General features: G+C 45.0%; 1 protein-coding gene across 3 annotated transcripts in view; it reads right to left on the reverse strand.

Moving 5' to 3' along the window:
* Positions 1-15,755, reverse strand: part of NADK (NAD kinase) — a 41,538-nt gene extending 25,783 nt beyond the window's left edge. Inside the window, exons 1-3 of one of the 3 annotated variants that reach the window (XM_061600499.1) lie at positions 15,427-15,754; positions 14,403-14,587; positions 6,812-7,011 (exon numbers count right to left, since the gene is read on the reverse strand). In XM_061600499.1, coding sequence (XP_061456483.1) covers positions 6,812-6,993 — 182 coding nt within the window. In that variant the 5' untranslated portion in view covers positions 6,994-7,011; positions 14,403-14,587; positions 15,427-15,754. Of the gene's footprint in view, positions 1-6,811; positions 7,012-14,402; positions 14,588-15,422 lie in introns of all 3 variants that reach the window. The other 2 variants (XM_061600500.1, XM_061600502.1) reach the window with 2 other exon arrangements.
* Positions 15,756-20,584: the final 4,829 nt, after the last annotated feature.

The following is a 20,584-nucleotide window of genomic DNA, read 5'->3' on the forward strand; positions in this document are numbered from 1 at the left end:
GATGCCGGGGACGGAACCTGGGACCTTCTGCATGCAAAGCAAATGCTCTAACCGCTGGGCCAGGGGGAACGAGGGACAGCAATTGTCCCCACTTAAGATCCCCAGCTACTGGCATTCAAAGGCACGCTGCCTCCAACAGTGGAGGTAGAACGTAACCACCGTGGCTAGTAGCCATTGAGAGCTCCAGCTCGGCAAATGAAGGCAACAACGACGGCTACTTCAGTTCAACCTCACATACTGAAGGGCTTTCGTGGTAAAGAACCAAGGAAAACGGGAAAGTGGAAAAGCCCCAAAGAATCCAGCGAAAATGAGGACTGGAGCGTAAGAATGTAGGAAAAGCTCTGCTGGATCAGGCCAGTGGCCCATCTAGTCCAGCGTCTTGTTCTCACAGTGGCCAGTCAGATGGCTCCAGGAAGCCCACAGGCAGGGCGTGAAGGCACCAGCCCTCCTTCTCTATTATTCATAAGAACCTAAGAACAGCCCTGCTGGATCAGGCCAAAAGCCCATCTAGTTCAACATCCTGTTCTCACAGTGGTCAAGAAGATGCCTTGTCAGAAGCCTGTAAGCAGAGACCTGAGCGCAACAGCAACTCTTCCCACTTGCGATTTCTTGGTCTTCCCTGGTGCCGCTCTTTAGCCAGTGCCTGCTAGGCCAATAACTCCCACCGCTATCCTCCCAGGCAAGGGAGAAGGGTTGAGAAGCCAGGACTTAACCCATGAAAGGGGTAAATCTTCCCTTGCTAGCAATTGGTAACACAGGATATTGTCTTTTAGAAGGCTAATAAAAATAAAATCACAGGCTACTTGACTTTTGTGGGCTTATTTGCAAGGCTGCTTTAAACCCATCATTCCTGTTCAAGAACACAGAACTTTTTTTTCTGAATGAAAGCATGGATTCTCAGAGTTCTGCATCCTCTAGAACTTTTTTTCTGAATGAAAGCCTTAATGAGTGCTTCATCCAATAATTATTTCTGCTCTTCTATAGTGTGATCTGGTCATAAGGCAAAAACCTGTTACCTTAACTACAGGAGGCTTTTTTTAAATCAGTCATGAAAGCAGTTCTGTAATTATTTGTAACCATTGCCCAAGGAAGATCATCAGGGATTATTCCTTAAGCAACAGCGACGTGGTTATGAATAATAAGTATTTATAGCCATAACCACGTCATTGTTACTTAAGGAATAATAATCATAATCACGGGTACCATCAATACTGACCAAATAGTCTCAGGCACTTTAGCAGCTCCAAACCAACATGTCTTCATCTTAATTTAGACATTTGCAAATCGCCAGGGCCCAAATGACCTCTAGATTTGCTCTCCAGAAGTTGTTTGACTACAACTCTCACCAGTGATTGGTCAGATGATGAGAGATGTAGTCCAGCAACATCTGGACGGCACCATGTTGGCTAGCCCTAGGCTACTGCCCTTCACTCTGCATGGGGCTGCCCTGAGAACTGTTTGGAGACTGCAACTAGTGCAAAATGGGTGGTGATGAGGCACTTTGATTTTATCTAGCCTGCTCTGTGTGGCCTGCATAGGTTGATGGTTTGTTTCCGGACTCAGCTCGAGGTGCTGATGTTTATCTTTAAAGCCCTAAAGAACTTAAGACCCCAGTACTTTCCATATGCTCCTGGTGGCATGCTCGAATCATCACTTGAAGCCCGGCTCAGATAGGACGTTGCTTTATACCGAGCCCATATAGCTCAGTATTGCTTACACAGACCAGCAGCGGCTCTCCATGATTTTAGGCAGGAATAGTTTCCTAGTTTCTCCTTGGAAATGCCAAGGGTTGAACCTGGCACCTTCTGCGTGCAAGGCTGCTACTCTTCCACTGGGCTGCAGCCCTCCCCAAAAGGAGTCCATGGCTGTGTGGTTCAAAGGCCTTCCCGTTACGTTGCAGAAATACACTCGGTAGAGTTCGGCTCCAAGCGTGTTCAAAGAGCAATTTGTACCCACACAAAGGCAGTGCTCTCACCGCCAACATCGCTTCATTTCTTGGATCAAGGCTACTTGCTGTAACTGCTGGTAGCAAAGCTATTTTACAACAATAACTTTTAAAATAATTTCACTCAACACTCTGCGAAAGAGAAAATATCACAGGAGCTTAAGGAAAAAGCCCTCTAACCTCTAATTTCCTACAAGGGGGCAGGGGGAGGAAAAGGGGGGATTTCCCCCCAATTTCATATTTTCCCTAAGCCTTATACCCCCCTTTTTCCCCACAAACCCTTGAGTACATTTGGGTGACTACCCAGACATGTAATTTGATTATGTACATTTTTGTGGGTTTTTTAAAAAAAAAAAACCTGTTGATTTTATCTGTATTTTGATACTTTTATTGATTATATCCCATGTTAGTCCTACTTAGAGCAGACCCACTGAAATTAATGGGCATGGCTAACTTTGGCTTATTCATTTCAATGGATTTACTCCGAGTAAGACTTAGTTGGATACAACCTGTTATGTATACTATTTTAAAGTGTTTTTATAGCCTTTTTTAACTAATATTTTATACCATTTAATGCAAACCGCTTAAGATATTTTGATTAAACTGTGTATTTATTAAACAAAATTAATATATGACTTGATTGTCATAAAACCTCTAAACGATTTACAAAATACTACTACTACTAAAAACATTAACATTATCCATAAACTACAGTTAAACACATGTAAGCTAAAAAGACACGTTTTAATCTCAGACTTGCCTAAACAAAAATGTTGTAAACAGGCGCCATAAAAAGTAGTGAAGACCTGTCTGACGACAATAGGCAGGGAGTTCCAAAGTGTAGATGTTGCGACACTAAAAGGATAGTCTTATTAAATAAGTGAATTAAAAAGGCAGCTTATAAAACACAGGCTCATAACAACATTAGAACCATCTAACAGCAGCATCTCTTCCTAACAGTTAAACTGATGTTCATCAATATGAACCCCGATTGTGAATGTATGTAAACAACCTCTCCAAAAGGGATGTTTACAAACTTAAAGCAGGGGTGGGGAACCTTTGGTCCTCCAGATGTTGCTGAACTACAACTCCCATCACCCCTGGGCACTGGCCATGTTTACTGGGGCTGATGGGAATTGTAGTCCAGCAACATCAGAAGAACCAAAGGTCCCCCACACCTGACCTGGAGGATCAGCAAAGGAAAAGCAGGCTTGGTCAGTCTGGCTCCTTTGCAATCCAAGGAACCACAGGAAATAATGCAAGAGAGATCATCCCATGGCAAAAAAGAAAAGGATTCTTTTGCAAGATGCCAGCCGGCAAGATTCATCTAGGTTTAAAGTCCTTGGACATTGCAAAGGTGGCTAAGCTGGATTGATTAGGAGAAACCAGATCATTTTTAAAAAATGTCCTGATGTTGCCTGCCCCCTCTCACACATACACACATGGATGCATTGACAAGAGGGCAGAAGCATCTTTCCTTGACGCTTTCACAGCAGAGTCCAGAAACTAAGGGGAAAATACATAAATAATTACAAAAGAGTGAAGAAGGGACCATGATCTCACTCACAATCAACTCGCCCAAGTTTGAGGCGTTGGGTAAGTTAGGAGACTAAGAATGCAACCCTACAAACATTTATAGGGGGATATAAGAAGGTGACTTGCACCACATCAGACCATTGGTCCATATCGTCCATCCACTATTATTTATACCGGCTGGCAGTGGCTCTCCAGGATTTCTCTCCTAGCCCTACCAGGAAATGCCAGGGACTGAACTTGGGACTGTCGGCATGCAAAGCAGATGATGAATTACTAAAGAGAAAGTGCCATCGACATCAGTGGGGACTTACTTCTGAGTAAACATTCCGTTGAAAGACACTCCCTTATCTATTAATCTTCTACAGCCTCTGCTGCACCGACTAATTTCGAGACTCCCTTTCACCTGCTTTCCCTCCTCCATCCCCCGTTTTTCTCTCTTTCAATCAGCTCGAAGGAGCAGGAAAGACCTCTAGGAAACGGGGAGGGCGACAGATTTAGAGCGAGCAAACCAGATGCAAACTTCTACATTAAAGAGCATCAGTCCAATTACCTTGGCTGGAATGATGCCTTCTGCAGCAAGAGTTGCTGAGTCCAGGATAGCGCGCATGCACACATGCCACACCACACACACACTTCTTTGCCTACAATACTGGCCTTCAACCAGTGGGTTTTGGCTGATGACTAAATTGCACCTAATGTAGGGGTGCACCGATAGCAATGCCTACCTCTTTTCCTAAAGGAAGGCGAAAAAGTGTCAGAATGAAAAGAAAAAAAAGAGAGGAGAGGGAAAAAAGTAAACAGAGGAGACGGGGGGGGAAGTGGATGTGTTAAAGAAAGCTAAGAGTTGATATGTTGTAGGCTGCATTAAAAGATAGCCCTCCTCCCGCAAAGGGTGAAGGTTTCTACCCTAGGAGATCCAAGCTTCAACTCGCCTTCATTTAAGCTGCAAACTCCACACTGACACGATTGTCTATGGCTGTAGAGGAAAGAGAATTCTACCTGCAAAGCAGTCCCATGCTCTCAAGTTGTACAAAGATGGCAGACAAGACAGGTGCACAGCTTGGCAATCCAGCACACGGCGCTTCCTTTCTTGGGAGGGCACTGAGGAAATTATCCCTGCACAGATTGCCAGGAGCAGCCCCAGTTATCCACATGACAAAGTTTCCCCAGTCATTAAGGCTGGCAATTCAACTGGAAAACCGTCAGCCCTCCCATGTTGTGAAGCAACAAGCTGCCTCTGAAGAGTTACCTTTGCACTATCATTAGTCACTGTGCAGCTGAAACCACAAAAAGCCCTTTAAAAGACCACAACTGTCGATTGTTTTTCTTAGGGAGACAAAACTGTCTGCTGTTAAAGACTCCCCAGTTGCCACATTCAGAAATATAGAATTCTTGACGGCTCATTTGACAAGTCATACTTTGTCTTGAAGCCCAGGATTATTTTTTTATATAGAAACAGGTTGGTGTTTTTTTTATAGAAGCAGGTTAGTCTTTTTCCCTGGTTGCATGGCATTTTCTGCCCCAGCTGTCTGAGAACAAATTAATAGGCTTCTGCCTTGTGTGTGTGTGTGTAGATAGATGATAGATAGATAGATAGATGATAGCTAGGTAATTTATTTTATGAGAATATTTCTAAACTGCCAACTCATAAAAAATATACATATAATGGCGGTGTACAATAAAATCATTAAATCATAAGAGACAGAACAAATGACCAAGACTGAAGATCAAATGGATTGCATCCAACTTGGTCCCATTCAGAGTAGACCCATTTCATTAATTTCAGTGGGTCTAACGCTGAGGAAAACTTAAGCCGGATACAACCCTCTGATGGTAATTAGTTCTCTAGTCTTGAAGCTGAGAAGTTTGCCTGTTCTGAATGGGGTTGCACACCCTCTAAAAGAACAGGTACGTAGTTTGGGAGTGCTCCTAGATCCATCATTGTCAACTGAGGCACATGTTGCCTCAGCAGCAAGGAGCGCCTGTTGCCGACTACAGTTGGCAGGCCATCTACGCCCTTTCCTGGATAGGGATAGCTTGGCCATTGTGATACATGCACTGGTAGCCTTCCCTCTGGATTACTGTAATGCACTCTATGTGGGGCTACCATTGAGGTCTGGAAGCTGCAGCTTCTGCAGAATTCAGCAGCCAGGACACTGAGTGGAGCCTGTTGCCATATGACACCTGTGTTGAAAGAACTGCCTTGACTGCCTGTTAGTTACTGAGCCATCCAAGATTTATACATTATTAACGTATTAAAGCCTTGAACAACTCAAGACCAGGTTACCTAAAGGATCAGCTTCCCCTATCTAGGCCTGGTAGGTCACAAAGATAATAAAAGAAGGCCTTGCAAACGGTGCCACGACCCGCCAAGCGTCATCTGACAAGAGAACAAAAGCAGGACCTTCTTTGTGGTGAGCCCTAACCTCTGGAATGTCTTCCTCTCCATTATTTGGGGGCACAGATTGCTGGATAATTCCACTCTTCAGTAAAAACCTATTTGTTTGCTTGGGGTTTCTCTGACCAGAGTGCTATACCTTTCTGTGCTATTATGCTGCAATTTGGTTTCTCTGTTATGAATAGTTTTCAATATGCTTTAAAAAAAACTTTTGCAAATTACTCTGAGTGGTATAGAAATATTGTTGTGCACCTCCCCAATCTCCAAGCGGTGGGATTTCAGGGGTCCCTACGCTCATCCAGGGTTTGGTTTCCTTTGGGAAGGTCAGCGGAGACTGTGGTGTCTTTATGAAATATGGTTTATTTATTTACACACATTCCAACCTGAGTTCAAAACGGAGGGGGTTCAAGGCATCAGCAGTCCAATATCTAGTTTTTCCATCAGTGGTACAGGAGGCATCCTATAGCCATGATGCAGACAGACAGCCTCTCTGTCTGCCTCCAGTCTCCAAGCATTCTCACAACTAAAAACTACAAAACTCTCCTGGGCTCCAGGAGGGGGGGGGATGCTCTCCTGAAGTGTTTCAATGACAAAAGGGTCTTCCTGGCCCATTCACCATTGCTGGGCAACTGACAGACCCATTATCTTACCTGGCCACTCTATTTGTTTAACAAAGGAGAGACTCATCTGACAAGCAGAGTGAGTTCCTCATTCCAAGGCATAGGATTCCAAATCAGGGGCTGGAAAGGGGACTCACAGGGATCATCCACTCCAACCCCCATGCTCATAACAATATTATCAAGTTTAAAAAAAGTATTTGGTGTTTGCACAGAATCGTGGTCTTACAGACAGACCTGTTTAAAAAAATAGAAAAGTGTTAAGAAATAGCAGAAGATGTCTATTTATATGCTCCAAAACAAACCCTTTCATACCTGAATTCTCTGGTGCTGCCCAAGGCTGGAGAAGCAGACAAGCTGCGTGTCTTGGCTCGCCCCCGCATGGAGCTGGCACAGCTCCACTCCTCATCGCCACGGCATGTGGAGCATTGGTAGCAGGTGGATTCTGAGCTTGTGTCTTCTTCAGCCGGGCTGAAGGCTTCCGGTTCCACCTCCATCTTGAGAAAAATAACTACCTTGGGAAGAGAAAAAAAAGAGGGGTTGGGATGAATGTTAGATTTTAGAAGTGCTGGAAGCTCAAGACCATGGAATAGCTACTTTGTTGGATTAGATCCCAAGGATCATCTCATCCAGCATTGTGTTTCCCAGCCAGGTAGGTGCTCCTGGACACTCACAAGTGAGGCACACAGGTAACAGTCTTTCCCACCATTTGTATCCAGCACCTGATACCCAGAGATACATTGTTCCTGTACTAAGCATGCCATCAATAAACCCATCATATCAGAAGGCTAGTTTGGTATCTACTGCAAGACCTTAAGACACTGGTAAGAAACCTCAGGCCCATATGTGGCACTCTAGTCCTCTTTATCTAGCCTTGGAGACTCTTCCCAGGCCACATCCCTCTCCCCAGGCCACACCCCCACCAGGTCTGCTCAAGCACTTGTGTCTGGGTGTAGAAACTACTGTAAAAAGGTAAGCCACTTTTCTTGCTCCACCCACTTTTGACACTAGCCACACCCACCACTAGAATGCGGGCCCCGGAAGGCTTTCCACAAAGGAATGCAGTCCCCAGGCTGTTAAAAGTTGCCCACTCCTGCCTTAAGGGGATATCTATCTATATGTGCACAATAAAACTGGTTTTAGCTGCCTCCAAACCATCAGAATGAGACAGACCATGGTGTTTTGTTTTTTTAAAGAAAGATACCAAATGCAACTCTTACTACCAGTATACAATTCTTGTAAAACTACAGAGCCCTTTTCACTCCTGCTGCCCCTCCCCAAAAAGGTCAAATCTCCCAAGGGTTTCCACAGGGGTAGCAATGGCAAGCTGTTGCAACAAAAACAGGGTTGGCTGCAACTAAGTGTTAGAGTAGACCTGTTGCAATTAATGGACCTTTAGCCATGTCCATTAATTTCAGGGGTCTACCTCAAGTAGGACTAACACTGGAGGTAACCCAGAGTACTGTGGCTCCTTCTCAAGACTAATAAAATTTATTATGGCAGACCAGAGTCCATCTGGTGATGAACGCATTCTCAGCTGCATATATATATGGATGTAAAAAGAAAGAAAAATGGAAGCAGAGATATCAGAGGGAAATTAAGGGTTCTGAGGTCACCACTGTCCCCGAGCTTGTGTGCTTGTTACTTTGTAAATGGGCAAGTGTCAAACCTTTTCAGAAGTTTCTCCACTGGCGTTTACATTAACACAAAATCAACGAAGAAGTTTGCAGCACCTTAGACACGAATACATTTATTACCGCACAAGCTTTGCTGGATTACAGTTCACCTCTATCATATGTATGAAGTGTTAGCCAGAGTTCAGGTATATATACATAAAGTTCAGGGACAGGAGGGTTGAAAACACGGAAACAAAATGCAGAAAGTAGAGAGACAGCGATAATTATGCAATTAACAGGGGTAATTCGCAAAACACTACTGGGTGTGCATAAAGGCCTACCGGATTTATGGTCTCAAACACACACTGGCATTATAAGAGGACTAGAGCAACACATTTTATACTGTCCCCATTAAAAAAAAAGTAGCCAGTCAGGGAAGCAGCTGCTGTGACCCAGAAGTTCCTGCATTCTTTGTGCCCCTCTGCAGCTCCCACCGTTAGGCACACTGTGTGGATAGCTGCGAAGCAAAACGTAGGAACAGCTTTGTACAGGGTCAGACCTTTGGATCCAGCTAGCTCAGTACTGTCTACACTGACTAGCAGCAGCTCTCCAGGGTTTCAGACAAGGAACACTCCCATCTCTATCTGGAGATGCCGGGGAGGGGGGTCTCAACCTGAGACCTTCTGCATGCAAGTCTGGTGCTCTAACCACGGAGCTACAGCACTTTCCTTAAGGCAGGGGAAGCTGCCTACCACCAAATCAAATATTTTGTCCATCTAGCGCAGTTTTGTAGACACTGACAGGCAGCATTCCCAGACCTACTTGGGAGATGTTGAGGATCTAATCTGGGGCTTTCTGCATGCAAAGCAGATGGTCTCCCACTGGGCTATGGCCCCTCCCTAGTGAGCAGTATTGTTTTACAGGGCTGGAGAAACAGGGTTGCCAGGTTCCTGGCCTGAGACTGATCCTGTATCTTTAGGAGAAGAGAAAATCAGCCAAGTGCAGGTGTTCTTGTAACCCTGTAATGGGAAAAACCACAAGGTGGAATTCTCCCTTCCCTCTCCACAAGTTTTAAAGATATAGAAGACCTCTTGGGGGCTGTGCCTGGCAACCAAGAGGTCTTCTGTATCTTTAAAAGTTGTGCAGGGGGAAGGGAGAATTCCACCTTGTGGTTTTTCCCATTACAGAGTTTCAAGAACACCTGCACTTGGCTGACTTTCTCTTCTCCTAAAGATACAGGATCAGTCTCAGGGATTGAACCTGGCAACCCTATGGAGAAATGCTTCTAGCTCTGCCAGCTGCTGGGTCAACTCCAACACCTCCCTTCTCCCCCCAACCCAACTTGAGAACAACTACATTCATATCAATGAATTCTTTGTTTATTAAAGCTCTGTAAACATTTCAGCCCTTGTTTCCCCAAACGCAGACCAGGCCTTTTAAAAACAATTTATCATGAAAGGGTTACAATGTGTTCCTGATTACTTCTGAGCCAGTTGTCCTACTGACTGGCCCTGAAATCAAGCCTCTCTCGGGATTTCTGGGTCCCTCCCTTTATAGGCATGCTGCGCCTGGCCAGTTGTTACAGAAGGGGGAGCGTGCCGTTGACAACGATCCACAACGTTACTAGTTCACCTGCCTATATGTACCCAGCATAAGAAGAGACTTGCCCATCTAGTCGAGCATCCTGTTCTTACCCTGGCCAACCTGATGCCCCTACGGGAAGCCCGCAAGCAGGACCTAAGCACAAAAGCACTCTCCCCACTTGCGATTCCCAGCATTCTGCTTCCGACAGTGGCAGAACACAGCCATTGCGGCTAGCAGCCATTAATAACCTTATCCTCCGTGAGTTTGCCCAATCCTCTTTTAAAACCAGCCGCGTAGGTGGTTTTAATGTTCAGGTTTTAATGTTGAAATGGGGAAGTAGATGATACTTAAATTACAGTTAATTTAGCATATCAATCAATCAATCAATCAGTCAGTCTAGACAACTCTATTGTCATTTTACCCTTTCAATCTGGAAACCCTTTTGGGGTTGAAGAGGAGGAGTAAAAGTCTATAAAATATCTATATCTATATCTATATATCTATCTATATAAAATCCTGACCTTTAAAATTTCACAATAGTCGCACACGGATTTTGCCCTTAACTACGAGCATTCTTAGAGTGCCTGACCACACACGGGTGCTGGCCTCATAGAGACTGGTGCATCTTGAGCTTTAAAAGCATTCCTGCCAGCCTTGTTCTGATCAATCCCTCTATCCAGTGCAGACTGAGAAGTACAGCCTGATGAATACTTTAAAAGCTGGGCTGTCACTCAGTGGTAGGCCCCAGAGCCAATCCCTGGTATTTACAGATAGGGCTGGGCGAGACTCCCTGCCTGGACCCCCTGGAGAGCTGCTGCCCGTCAGTGTAGACAGCATGGAGCGAGATGGACCAATGGTCTGACACAGCATAAGGCAGCTCCTTATGTTCTTTGAGAAAGCAATTCTATCAAAGGGAAAAAAGGGGGGGAAAGGTGATGACCAACGTGCGCATATGAGGAAGCAAAGGTTCTCTATGCCTGAGTGGAATTCACTGCATTACGTTAGCAGGGGACACAAAGTAATACTATTTCAATATTTGTTCTCTTCCTTCTTCGTTATATGTCTTCACCCTGAAGCGATTCCCACTCATGTCGTCACTTCTGCAATGGATTGTTTCATCCTCATAAATTCATGTCTGAAATAACTATTATGAGCTTTAACAACAAGCAGACATTCTGTGCTCTCTGTGTAAAATATATTAAGCGAACCAACATCCTTCCGAAGCTACAAGTCACTGGGAAAATCCTTTCTTTTTTTTAAAGAAAAAATTACAAATGCTCCACATATAAATCAGAATTAAATGAAGGAGCTTCAGTGGGTCAAGACATTATCTTAGTGTCATCATTGCAACACAGTCACATATCCTGTGTTGACAGGAGTGTGGAAGTCTGTGGTCCTCCTGGTGCCAGTTTTTGTTTGGCTTTCGTACACAGCTAGCTGGTTTTTTTAAAAAAAAATTCAAACAAAATTATTTCAATAAAATCAAATTATTGTATCTAATGCTCGTCATATTCAGAGTAGGCCCACTGAAGTTAATGGACATGACTAACTTTCAGTGGGTCTACTCTGAGTAGGACTGACTTGGACACAGCCCAATAAAAAAAAAAAAGGAAGGCAGGCAGCACATATACAAAAACTAATCCAGGAGAAACAAAACGGATTTTAACCACACTTTACAGGTTAATCTCCTACTTCAAAGGCAATTAAGCCATTCAAAAAGCAAGGACCCCAGCCCACTCGACTGGCCGGAAAGAGAGGCTCCACTGATCCACTCACTGATTCCAACCCAGAGCGCACCCCACAGGGCTCCCAAATTAGGACGCAGCCATCCCTGCTGAAAATCTAATAAAGGTTTGTCATATATTATAAAATGTGCTGTTTTGTTGTCCCTTAAAGAGGCATATTTCATTAGCTATTTTTTCTGCCAAAGATCAAGCTCTGTTGTACATGTTACTAAACCCTGATTCCCATAATCCCTGACCACTGGCAACGCTGGCTGGAGCCTATGGGTGCTGGGAGTCCACCAACATCTGGAGGATGGCAGATGTTCCCCCTTCCTGGCTCTATGCCCTTACTAAAAGACAGCGATGGATACAGGGCATAATGTGGCAGTTGCTTTCCTTTGGATGCAATTTACTTAAAGTGCCATTATGCTAAAGTGGAGGTGCAATTGTCTCCAAATTCTGCTTTTTATGCTGCATTTCTTGGAGAAAGGGCATGAAGAGGTATAATAAATTAAAAACCAAGCGTTAAGAAATGGGTCATTTTTCTCCCTCAGTAGTTTTCTGTGAGGAGTGAAGACATTCATCACCCCATGGGGCTGTACGCTGGGTAATTCCAGTCCTGTCTGAACATCTGATATGACAAGCTGTGTGTCTGCAGAATGGAGAACTAAGCTAGCATCACATAGTATATCACATCATGTAGAGTGCTTGAAATATTTCTGCCTTTTGTTCATGCCATCATTAATTGGCCAGAAACACCAGATGACTGCATAGGACATCGGCCTATAAATTGCACAATTAAGACCACACAAGAGGACAGTGGTACATTCAGAAAGCAGAACAAGAAAGTGCTTTATCTCACCCTTGCTCTCCCTCTTTGCAAATGGAATGTTTTATTCAATAGCTTTAGAAAAGTACTTCGAATACCACTTCCCAAGAAATCAAGCATTTTTCCTCTCCAGCACACAGAAGACGAGAATATTGGCTAAATAAAATTTTAATTTTCTTCTATCCAGGCTTCTCTCTGTCACGGCAAATTAGTTTAAATCACATTTAAAAAGACCTCACCCTGTTTGACCTTACATTAACCCCGTAATTTGGTCGCTCCTAGCCTCATTTTCAATGTGAGAGCGCAGAAATCAGCCACACTGACATCAAGGGCACCCAGTTACATTACAGCAAAGGTAGAACTTTAATTCAGGTCCTGAAGACCTTAACTCACAGGAACATAGGAATCTGCCATATATTGAGTAAGACTCTTGGTCCATCTGGCTCAATATTGTCTACACTGACTGACAGCAGCTCTCCAGGGTTTCAGGCAGGGAGTCTCTCCCAACCCTAACTGGAGATGCAGGGGATTGAACCTGGGCCCTTCTGCCTGCAAGGCAAATGCTCTACCACTGTGCCTCCCCGCTTCAGGTCTTGGATCTGCTAGGTGATGCCACTGTTTTATAATCAAACTGCGCAATAGAGGCCAAACACATTGCAGGCTCAGAAATTCGTCTTCCAGTTCCCAGCTTACCCAACTTTTACTTAAAGAGAAGTGAAAAACAGGAAACATTGCTCTTCCTCAAATTAGACCACTTCCCAGAATGCACTCCAGTGTCACTGTTGTACGCTTTCTTTCTTTGCACTACTCATGAACTTGAGCAGACCATTAGAACTGAGAGCACCAGGACTTCTAAATTCATGTTAGCCACTAACGTTTTATGAACTTCAGAAGCCAGAGCAGTATAAGATAAAAGTGTTGGTTTCCCTACTTTAAAACTAAGGTTTGCATCACTCGGTGAGCTCAAAAGCAAGTCAGTGGGTCTATGCAGACATCACCACATCATGCATTGCAATAGTCATACTCTAGCATTAGAATAATTTTGTTAATTATGGTTTGATGTAATGTCTGAATTGACAAACAATAGTTACAGCCACAGCACCACCTCTGGAGTTAGTTGTACTGAGAGGATTGAAAATCAAACGAGCAGATGATCAAAAACATGGCTTGAGCTTCCAAACACACAGGCAAGCCACAATTTAAGTAATTTCAGTTTCTATGTACAAGCTACCTCCGAAGGCAGATATATGGCAGTGAAAAAATAGGGCTTGTCAACAGAGACTTCACACAAACTTAGCACAAACCATGGTTTCCAATTCTAGTTTACTATCTGATCACAAATAACATTTGTCACTTCAGACATCATGCCAAATCATAACTAACTAAGCTTCCTTAACCATGGCTTGGTTTAATGTCTGAAAAGAACCACTGGCCTGCTTTGCATGCAAAGCTAAACCAAACTATGGCTTATCGTGAATGAGCAAGCGTGCTGGTACACAGAGAAAAAATTGTGGCCATTTACTGTTCCCCAACTCCTGCACTGCTGTCAGGAGCATGGTTTGGCTTGGCTAAGTTAGGTCTATTATTTATTCAGTTACTTACATAGCACCATCAATGCACACGGCACAGTACAGAAAACAAGACAATAAAAACAAGTCCCTACTGAAGAGGCATACCATCTAATAAAAATAAAATAAAAAACAAAGAGGAAGAGATGTGAATAAGTAGATAGGAGAACAAAACAAGCACTTCAAGTACACATAATCGGGATATACAGGATTATAAAAGTCTAAATGTGGGTTTGGGGAAAACAAACCATGAACAGCAAACCAAAAACAAACCTCTGGTACAACTCATGGTTTGTTTATACATTGTTTTAAATATTATTTTGCCACTTCTGAGGCAGGACAGACCTGAACACTGCGCAATGCTGACAATTTGGGTTGTATCCAACTAAGTTTTACTCAAAGTAGCCTCACTGAAATTAATGGACCTAAGTTAGCCAGAGCCATTAATTTCAATAGGTTTGAGTAGAACCAGCATTGGCTACAACCCACTGTCACCAATTTCACTTTGCCTTTTTGTAAAATGTGCACCCTTGTCAAAAGGAAAATCTGACAAATTTCTACCTCTGGAGTCGAATAGACACTTACCAGCAAAAACTGGTTGTTTTGCCGAAAGGCCGTTATTTTTGCAGATGAGAGTTTGGTTATCCCACTTGTTAAACCTTCTGTGTTTATAGCCAACAGATGTTAGGAAAGAGGTGGAGGGAATCAGACCCAAACTGGTAGGACCGTCCCGCAGCAGAGGGAGGATGAAGCGTAAGAAACTGTGCCAACTAAAAAAAAAATAGATTAAGTGCAGTTGTGTGGCTGTTTTCCACTTCTCTTGATTTATGTAACGATGAAAAATCCACCCAATTGTGCCAAAAGTTAAAAATAGACAAAACTGAAGTTCCTTCCACATCCAAGGCCATTCTCTAGGTGCTGCTCCATTTTCAAATCCCCATCACAAATTCTCTACAATACCCCACCCTGCACCCTGACATTCTCATCTCCTTTTTCTCATGCATCATACCTCATTTTTTCTCTCTCCAGACCCCTCACACCCTTTGCATAACTTTTTCTGGCCTACACAGCACCTCTGAACCGCCTCCTTGGTCCTTCACACCTTCTGTTTGGCTCCTGACAATTCAGCGTCCCAAAGCAAACCCCCCTTACCCTCAAACTCATTTTCCCCTACCCAATCCTCCTTACCACAAAACGCTGCAAAATCTAGCATGTTCCCTCCTCGTGCACCCTACATTCAAGAATCCTCCTCCAATCCAGCTTCCTTTCTCCCCTATTCCCACAATCCTAGGAGGTCTACACCTCCAAACTCTTCTTGGCACCTGCACAGTTCTTGCCATGTAACCCTCAAAGGCTGCGTTATGGGGACTTAGTTCAGGAACCTGGGCAAAAAGACCATGTGCATGTACAGAGTACCGTTCCCTCCCTACACTAGGTGGTCATAATGAAATCAGGACTGTGTGTTTCCAGGGGGAAAGAGCAGGATCCCTCCACAATTAGAACTGAGCCCGATCACTTCTCGCAGCCCCCCTCATAGGGTCGCCCCTCCTGTCCCCCGAACATTCCATTTGGCCCCGCCCACATCGCCTCGCGTCACGCACTCACTCACTCGCCAGGTAGCTGCGCCGCCGCTTCCTCCTCCTCAGGTGTGCGAGCCTCCCTCTTTCCAGCTCCCCCGCTTTCCACGCCTCAGAGGCCCGCGGCCCGCTGGCACCTTCTCCAGCCCAGCGGCCGAGAGCGGGAGCAGCCCCCGCCGGGCACCTCCTCCATCCTCCCCCTCCCCCTCCCCCTCCCCCTTCCCCTTCTCCGTCCCTCCTTCTTTCCTTCCTCCGAGTGAGGGAAAGCCGGGGAAGAGGAGCGCCTACTGCGCAGGCGCTCCAGAGGCCGGGCGAGCCTCACACGGCGGGAAGAAGGTAGCTCGCCGTGAGGGAAGGGAGGCTGAGAGCAAACCCGCATGCGCAGTGCTCTGTTTATGGAGGGCGCCCCTGTGGGCTGGCAGCCATAGACTTTCGAAAAGTGTAGAGTAGCACACAAGGTTGGATTCCTGTTTCTGTGGGTTCCCTCTCCAAGGGACCCATATAAATTAATGGAGAAATCCAGGATTTTTACGTGCGATGGCTGGGCAGCAACATCCTATTTCTCCCCTTCAAAATAAACGTACCAGCAAAAGGAAGAGTTGCTGCTCCCTCCCTCCCCAACTCGGGTCATATTTCCTGTGAGATCTTCTATTGTTTGAAATTCTTCAAACTTCCAAGTCAATAGAGTGGATGAGTTCTGCCTCGATGCAAGCTGAAGGCTGTTTTGTGGGTGTGGGGGACCTGGTCAGCGTTAGTCAGCCCCACCTGCAGGGGGCCTACATTGCAGGTCTGTCACAAATCAGTTCCGAAAGTAGGTTTTTTTTAATGGCTCCCAGGGTTAACCCTGAGACTCCGTACCCGAGCAACGAGGTGGGCCACTCTACCCTTTTTTCCTATCTCTGCGGAGAAAGCCGCTGGGCTACAGCAAAAGCGCGGGAGAGTGGCCTGACGATCTGGTCCGCCACTTGGAAAGCCCCTCCCCTCCCCCCAAATAGAGCTTAGAGTACGAAAATGGAAGCGGGAGATTTGAACGAGGGGAACATTGTCTCAGGAGAGCTCTTCTATGCACCTTTTTTCATATGCTCTTCTAACCAATCAAAACTGTTGATTGGGATACTTTTTGCATATACCAGCTTGTCAGGCTTAAGCCTCCTTCCCTCACACTGCTGGCTTTCTGTACGTGGGGATTTGTTTTTGCATGGAGAATTGCCCCATCATGTAAGTGCCCCCCTCTAATGTTGGGTGGGGTGACAGTGCAGACACAGCTTAACAACCTCAGGAAGAGCTAGACCTTTGTTTTAACCCCAGATTTGACAGACTAGCCTGTGGTGTTCAAGCAGTGCCCTGCAACATTGCCCCCTGCCCAGGCTGACTGGCTTGCTTTAGCAGTCTCTGGTTTCCCTCAGCGGCTGGTTCTCCTCAGGCTCTGACTTGGCACCTTCTGTCAGCCGAGGCTTGACGCCCTGTCAATACTAATATGACTTTTTATGTTTCCCCTGCTGCCCGGTGGGATTTATAGGAGCCTTCTTTTTATATAGACATTTTGAGGTACATAAATGCTGCTGTTTTGTTTTTATTTATTTTATTTATTTATTGTACTTTTAGACCGCCCTTTAGCAACAAGCTCTCAGGGCGGTGTACAACAGAATAAAACCATATTAAAATACAGGTGAATGTGGGTACAATACAACTATAAAAACATTTTAAAAACAAGGTGAAGACAAAGATTAAAATAAGATTACAATTAAGATTAAAATGCCTGGGCAAAGAGGTAGGTCTTTACCTGGTGCCGAAAAGATAACAAAGAAGGCGCCAGGCGTATCTCGTCAGGGAGGGCATTCCATAATTTGGGGGCCACCACTGAGAAGGCCCTAGATCTAGTTATTGCTCTCCGGGCCTCCCTATGAGTTGGAACCCGGAGAAGGGCCTTCGACGTCGAGCGTTGCCGCTGTGGCTAGGATTGTGTCAGCATTTTCAGTATAATATTCTGGGTTTTACAATGCAGGCAATAAAAAGATGGTTACGAAGAGCTGGGATGCTGCACGCTAGAGCTCAGTTTCATGGGAGGGGCAGATTTGTGATTTTTCTGTACACCTGACTATATAGCCAGAGAGGGGGAGGATGTACAAACAGAGAGTGACTTGAACTCAGGGCCTTAAAAAGTACTTGGAGTGCTTGCAAACAGTCCCAGCTTCAATCCCCAGCAGAATCTCCAGGTGGAGCTGGGAATGTCCCCTGTTTAAAATCCTGGAGAGCCACTGCCAGTCAGTGTGGACAGTACTGAGCTGGATGGAACAGTGGCCCGACAGAAGATGGCTTCCTATTTAAATCAGCCCTTTAGAATGATGAGGACTACAATCTTGCTTTATTTTTAAGGAAAGGGCCATAGCTCAGTGGTAGAGCCCATACCTTACAAAGATAAGGTCCTGTCTCCAGGCATGGCTGGGAAAGACTCCTGCCTGAAAGCTGCTGCCAGCCAGTGTAAACAGTACTGAGCTAGATGGACCAGTATAAGGCTGTGTTCCTAAATCACAAAAACCAAACAATCCAATTCAAGAGTATTTAAAATATATCAGTGTTCAGAACTGCACATTATAAAATATCAAGTTCCCCAAATCATTTAGCTGAAACAATCCTCTGGGCCGTTAGTGCAGCTTCTAGCACAGATAAAGTTACCTTATAGGTAACAAACCTGTCTACATTGGCTGCCTGATTTTCAAATCCTCTGAATGACCTATTTTTTTTTTTATTTTTTAAATCTGGAATGAAAAGAGGAATGTACTTCTAGTGGAATTGTATGAAGAGCTGTTTCAAAAGTGGGCTAACTGTCCAGAGGTGCCTGTGGAGAGCCTGTTCATGTTCCTTACTAACGCTGCCCATGTTTAGAGACCCCAGCAGGCCACACTGCTGTATAATGCATGGTGTAAGAGAGGCTGTCCTGATCCACCAGGGTTTCTGTTATCTTGGGGAGGTGATGCCTCAGGACAAGGAGATGTGAGCTAGGGCAGTTAACTGGCGCTGATGTGGAGTGGGGCAGGTTCAGGGCCACAGACAGCATTGCAGATACAGAAGTACCTGCAATGCAGCTTCTTGACTGGGGCAGGGTATCGCCAACATGTCACCCCGCTGCTGAAAGAATTTCACTGGCTGCCCATTAGCTTCCAGACCAAGTTCAAGGTTCTGGTTTTTGTGTGCAAAGCCCTATACAGCTTGGGACCAGGATACCTGAAAGACCGTCTCACCCCTTATATACCCAGTCGATCACTGCGCTCTGCAGGTGAGGGCCTCCTGCAGATACCATCTTATCAGGAGGTCGGTTCCACACAACATAGGAAGCAGACCGTTAGTGTAGTGGCACCTACCCTGTGGAACTCCCGTTAAATATTAGACAGGAGCCATCTCTGTTATGTTTTCGACCTTCCTCTTTCAACAAGCCTTTTAAATAAAGAACTTATCCCAGTTTACGATGTTGAACTTGGACTGAGAAGCTAAGGCCACTTGGTGTTTCCTATCTGCCTCACAAGGCTGTTGTGAGGAGCAAGTGTGTGTGTGTGTGTGTGTGCGTACACGTGTGCATGTGTGGGAGGGCAATTTGTAGGGGTGGAAAGCAGGATATAAGCATGGTAACTAGGTAGAAAACATTTGAGCCTCAGAGCCAAAGAGGATCTTCCATTTCCCATAAAGAATTCTCTTTTTGGTTGAACCTGAGCGGATTCCTGGTTCCATTTTTGTGATTCATGGGATGTTTCACACACACCCACACCGCCTCTCAAGTTAAGCTACAGGCTTCTCTCTCATTCTGCTGTGAGGTGCCCTTACAACTTTCTTTTATGTGCTGGATTCCAGATGTGTTCCCCCTGCCCAGTTCCCAACGAGGAGAGTTTGTTTGTTTATTTATTTATTATACTTGTATACTGCCCCATAGCCTAAGCTCTCTGGTCGATTTACAGTAACTAGAAAACAAATACAATTTAAAATACATCTTTAAAAAAAACAATTTAAAACACAATTTAAAAATTTAATAAAAACAATATAAAACACATGCTAAAATGCCTGGGAGAAGAGGAAAGTCTCGACCTGGCGCCAAAAAGATAACAGTGTTGGCGCCAGGCGCACCTCGTCACAAAAATCATTCCATAATTTGGGGGCCACCACTGAGAAGGCCCTCTCCCTTGTTGCCACCCTCCGAGCTTCCCTTGGAGTAGGCACCCGGAGGAGGGCCTTTGATCTTGAATGTAGTGTACGGGTGGGTTCGTATCGGGAGAGGCGTTCCATCAGGTATTGTGGTCCCAAGCCGTGTAAGGCTTTATAGGTCAAAACCAGCAGCAGTTGTGGGAAAGTCTGACTGTTGCAGGTGATAGCTGCTTTTGATATGAAAGGGAGGTGAAGAGGCTGCCTTCCCTTGTGCGCAGCCTTTCAGGGACCATATTCCAGGGGTGGGTGGAGCCAGAGGCAAAAAAGTGGGTGGAGTAACAGGTGCGACTCTTCTTACCTTAGTATAGTCATCCATGAAAAGCTCATTATACACACATTTCTCCACCTCTTATTCCAGCAAGCAAGAGGCACTATCGCAGCTCAAGGGCACATCCCAGCCCGGTGGGAGGGCGTAGAGGAGGGCCAATGAAAGGTGTGGCCTGGGGAGACTCCTGAGGGCCGTATAGAGTAGCCAAAAGGGCCACATGTGGCCTCTGGGCTTGAGGCTTCCCAAGCCTGAGTTGAAAAAAATGGAAATGGATTGCCTTCAAGTCGGTCCCGACTTATGGCGACCCTATGAATAGGGCTTTCATGGTAAGCGGTATTCAGAGGTGGTTTACCATTGCCTTCCTCTTAAGCCTGAGTTAGATGGATATAATTATGCTTCTGGGCAGTTCAGTTGGTGCTATAAAATATAATCACTCTCTCACAAAAAAATGTGTAGATGGGTCTGAAAAATCTCTCTGTGTGTGTGTGTGTAAACATTGGACTGGATTCGTGCCAGGTTCTTAATCATGAAGCAAAGTTACTCTGCTTGGGCTTAGAGGTCTTCCTGTTTGTGTGGAATTAAAATAACCAGGATATAGAGGATTCTGGGTATCTGAAGATATGTTTTCTGCCTGTGTCTGAGTGCAGAAACTGAAGGGTGTGGGAAACCAACTAAGAGAACAATTAGCTAAGCAAAAATGTCTTTGTAGTTTCTTACATGTCCTTGAA

The sequence above is a fragment of the Rhineura floridana genome, chromosome 18 (assembly GCF_030035675.1).
Source record: "Rhineura floridana isolate rRhiFlo1 chromosome 18, rRhiFlo1.hap2, whole genome shotgun sequence".
NCBI classification, from domain to species: Eukaryota; Metazoa; Chordata; class Lepidosauria; order Squamata; family Rhineuridae; genus Rhineura; species Rhineura floridana.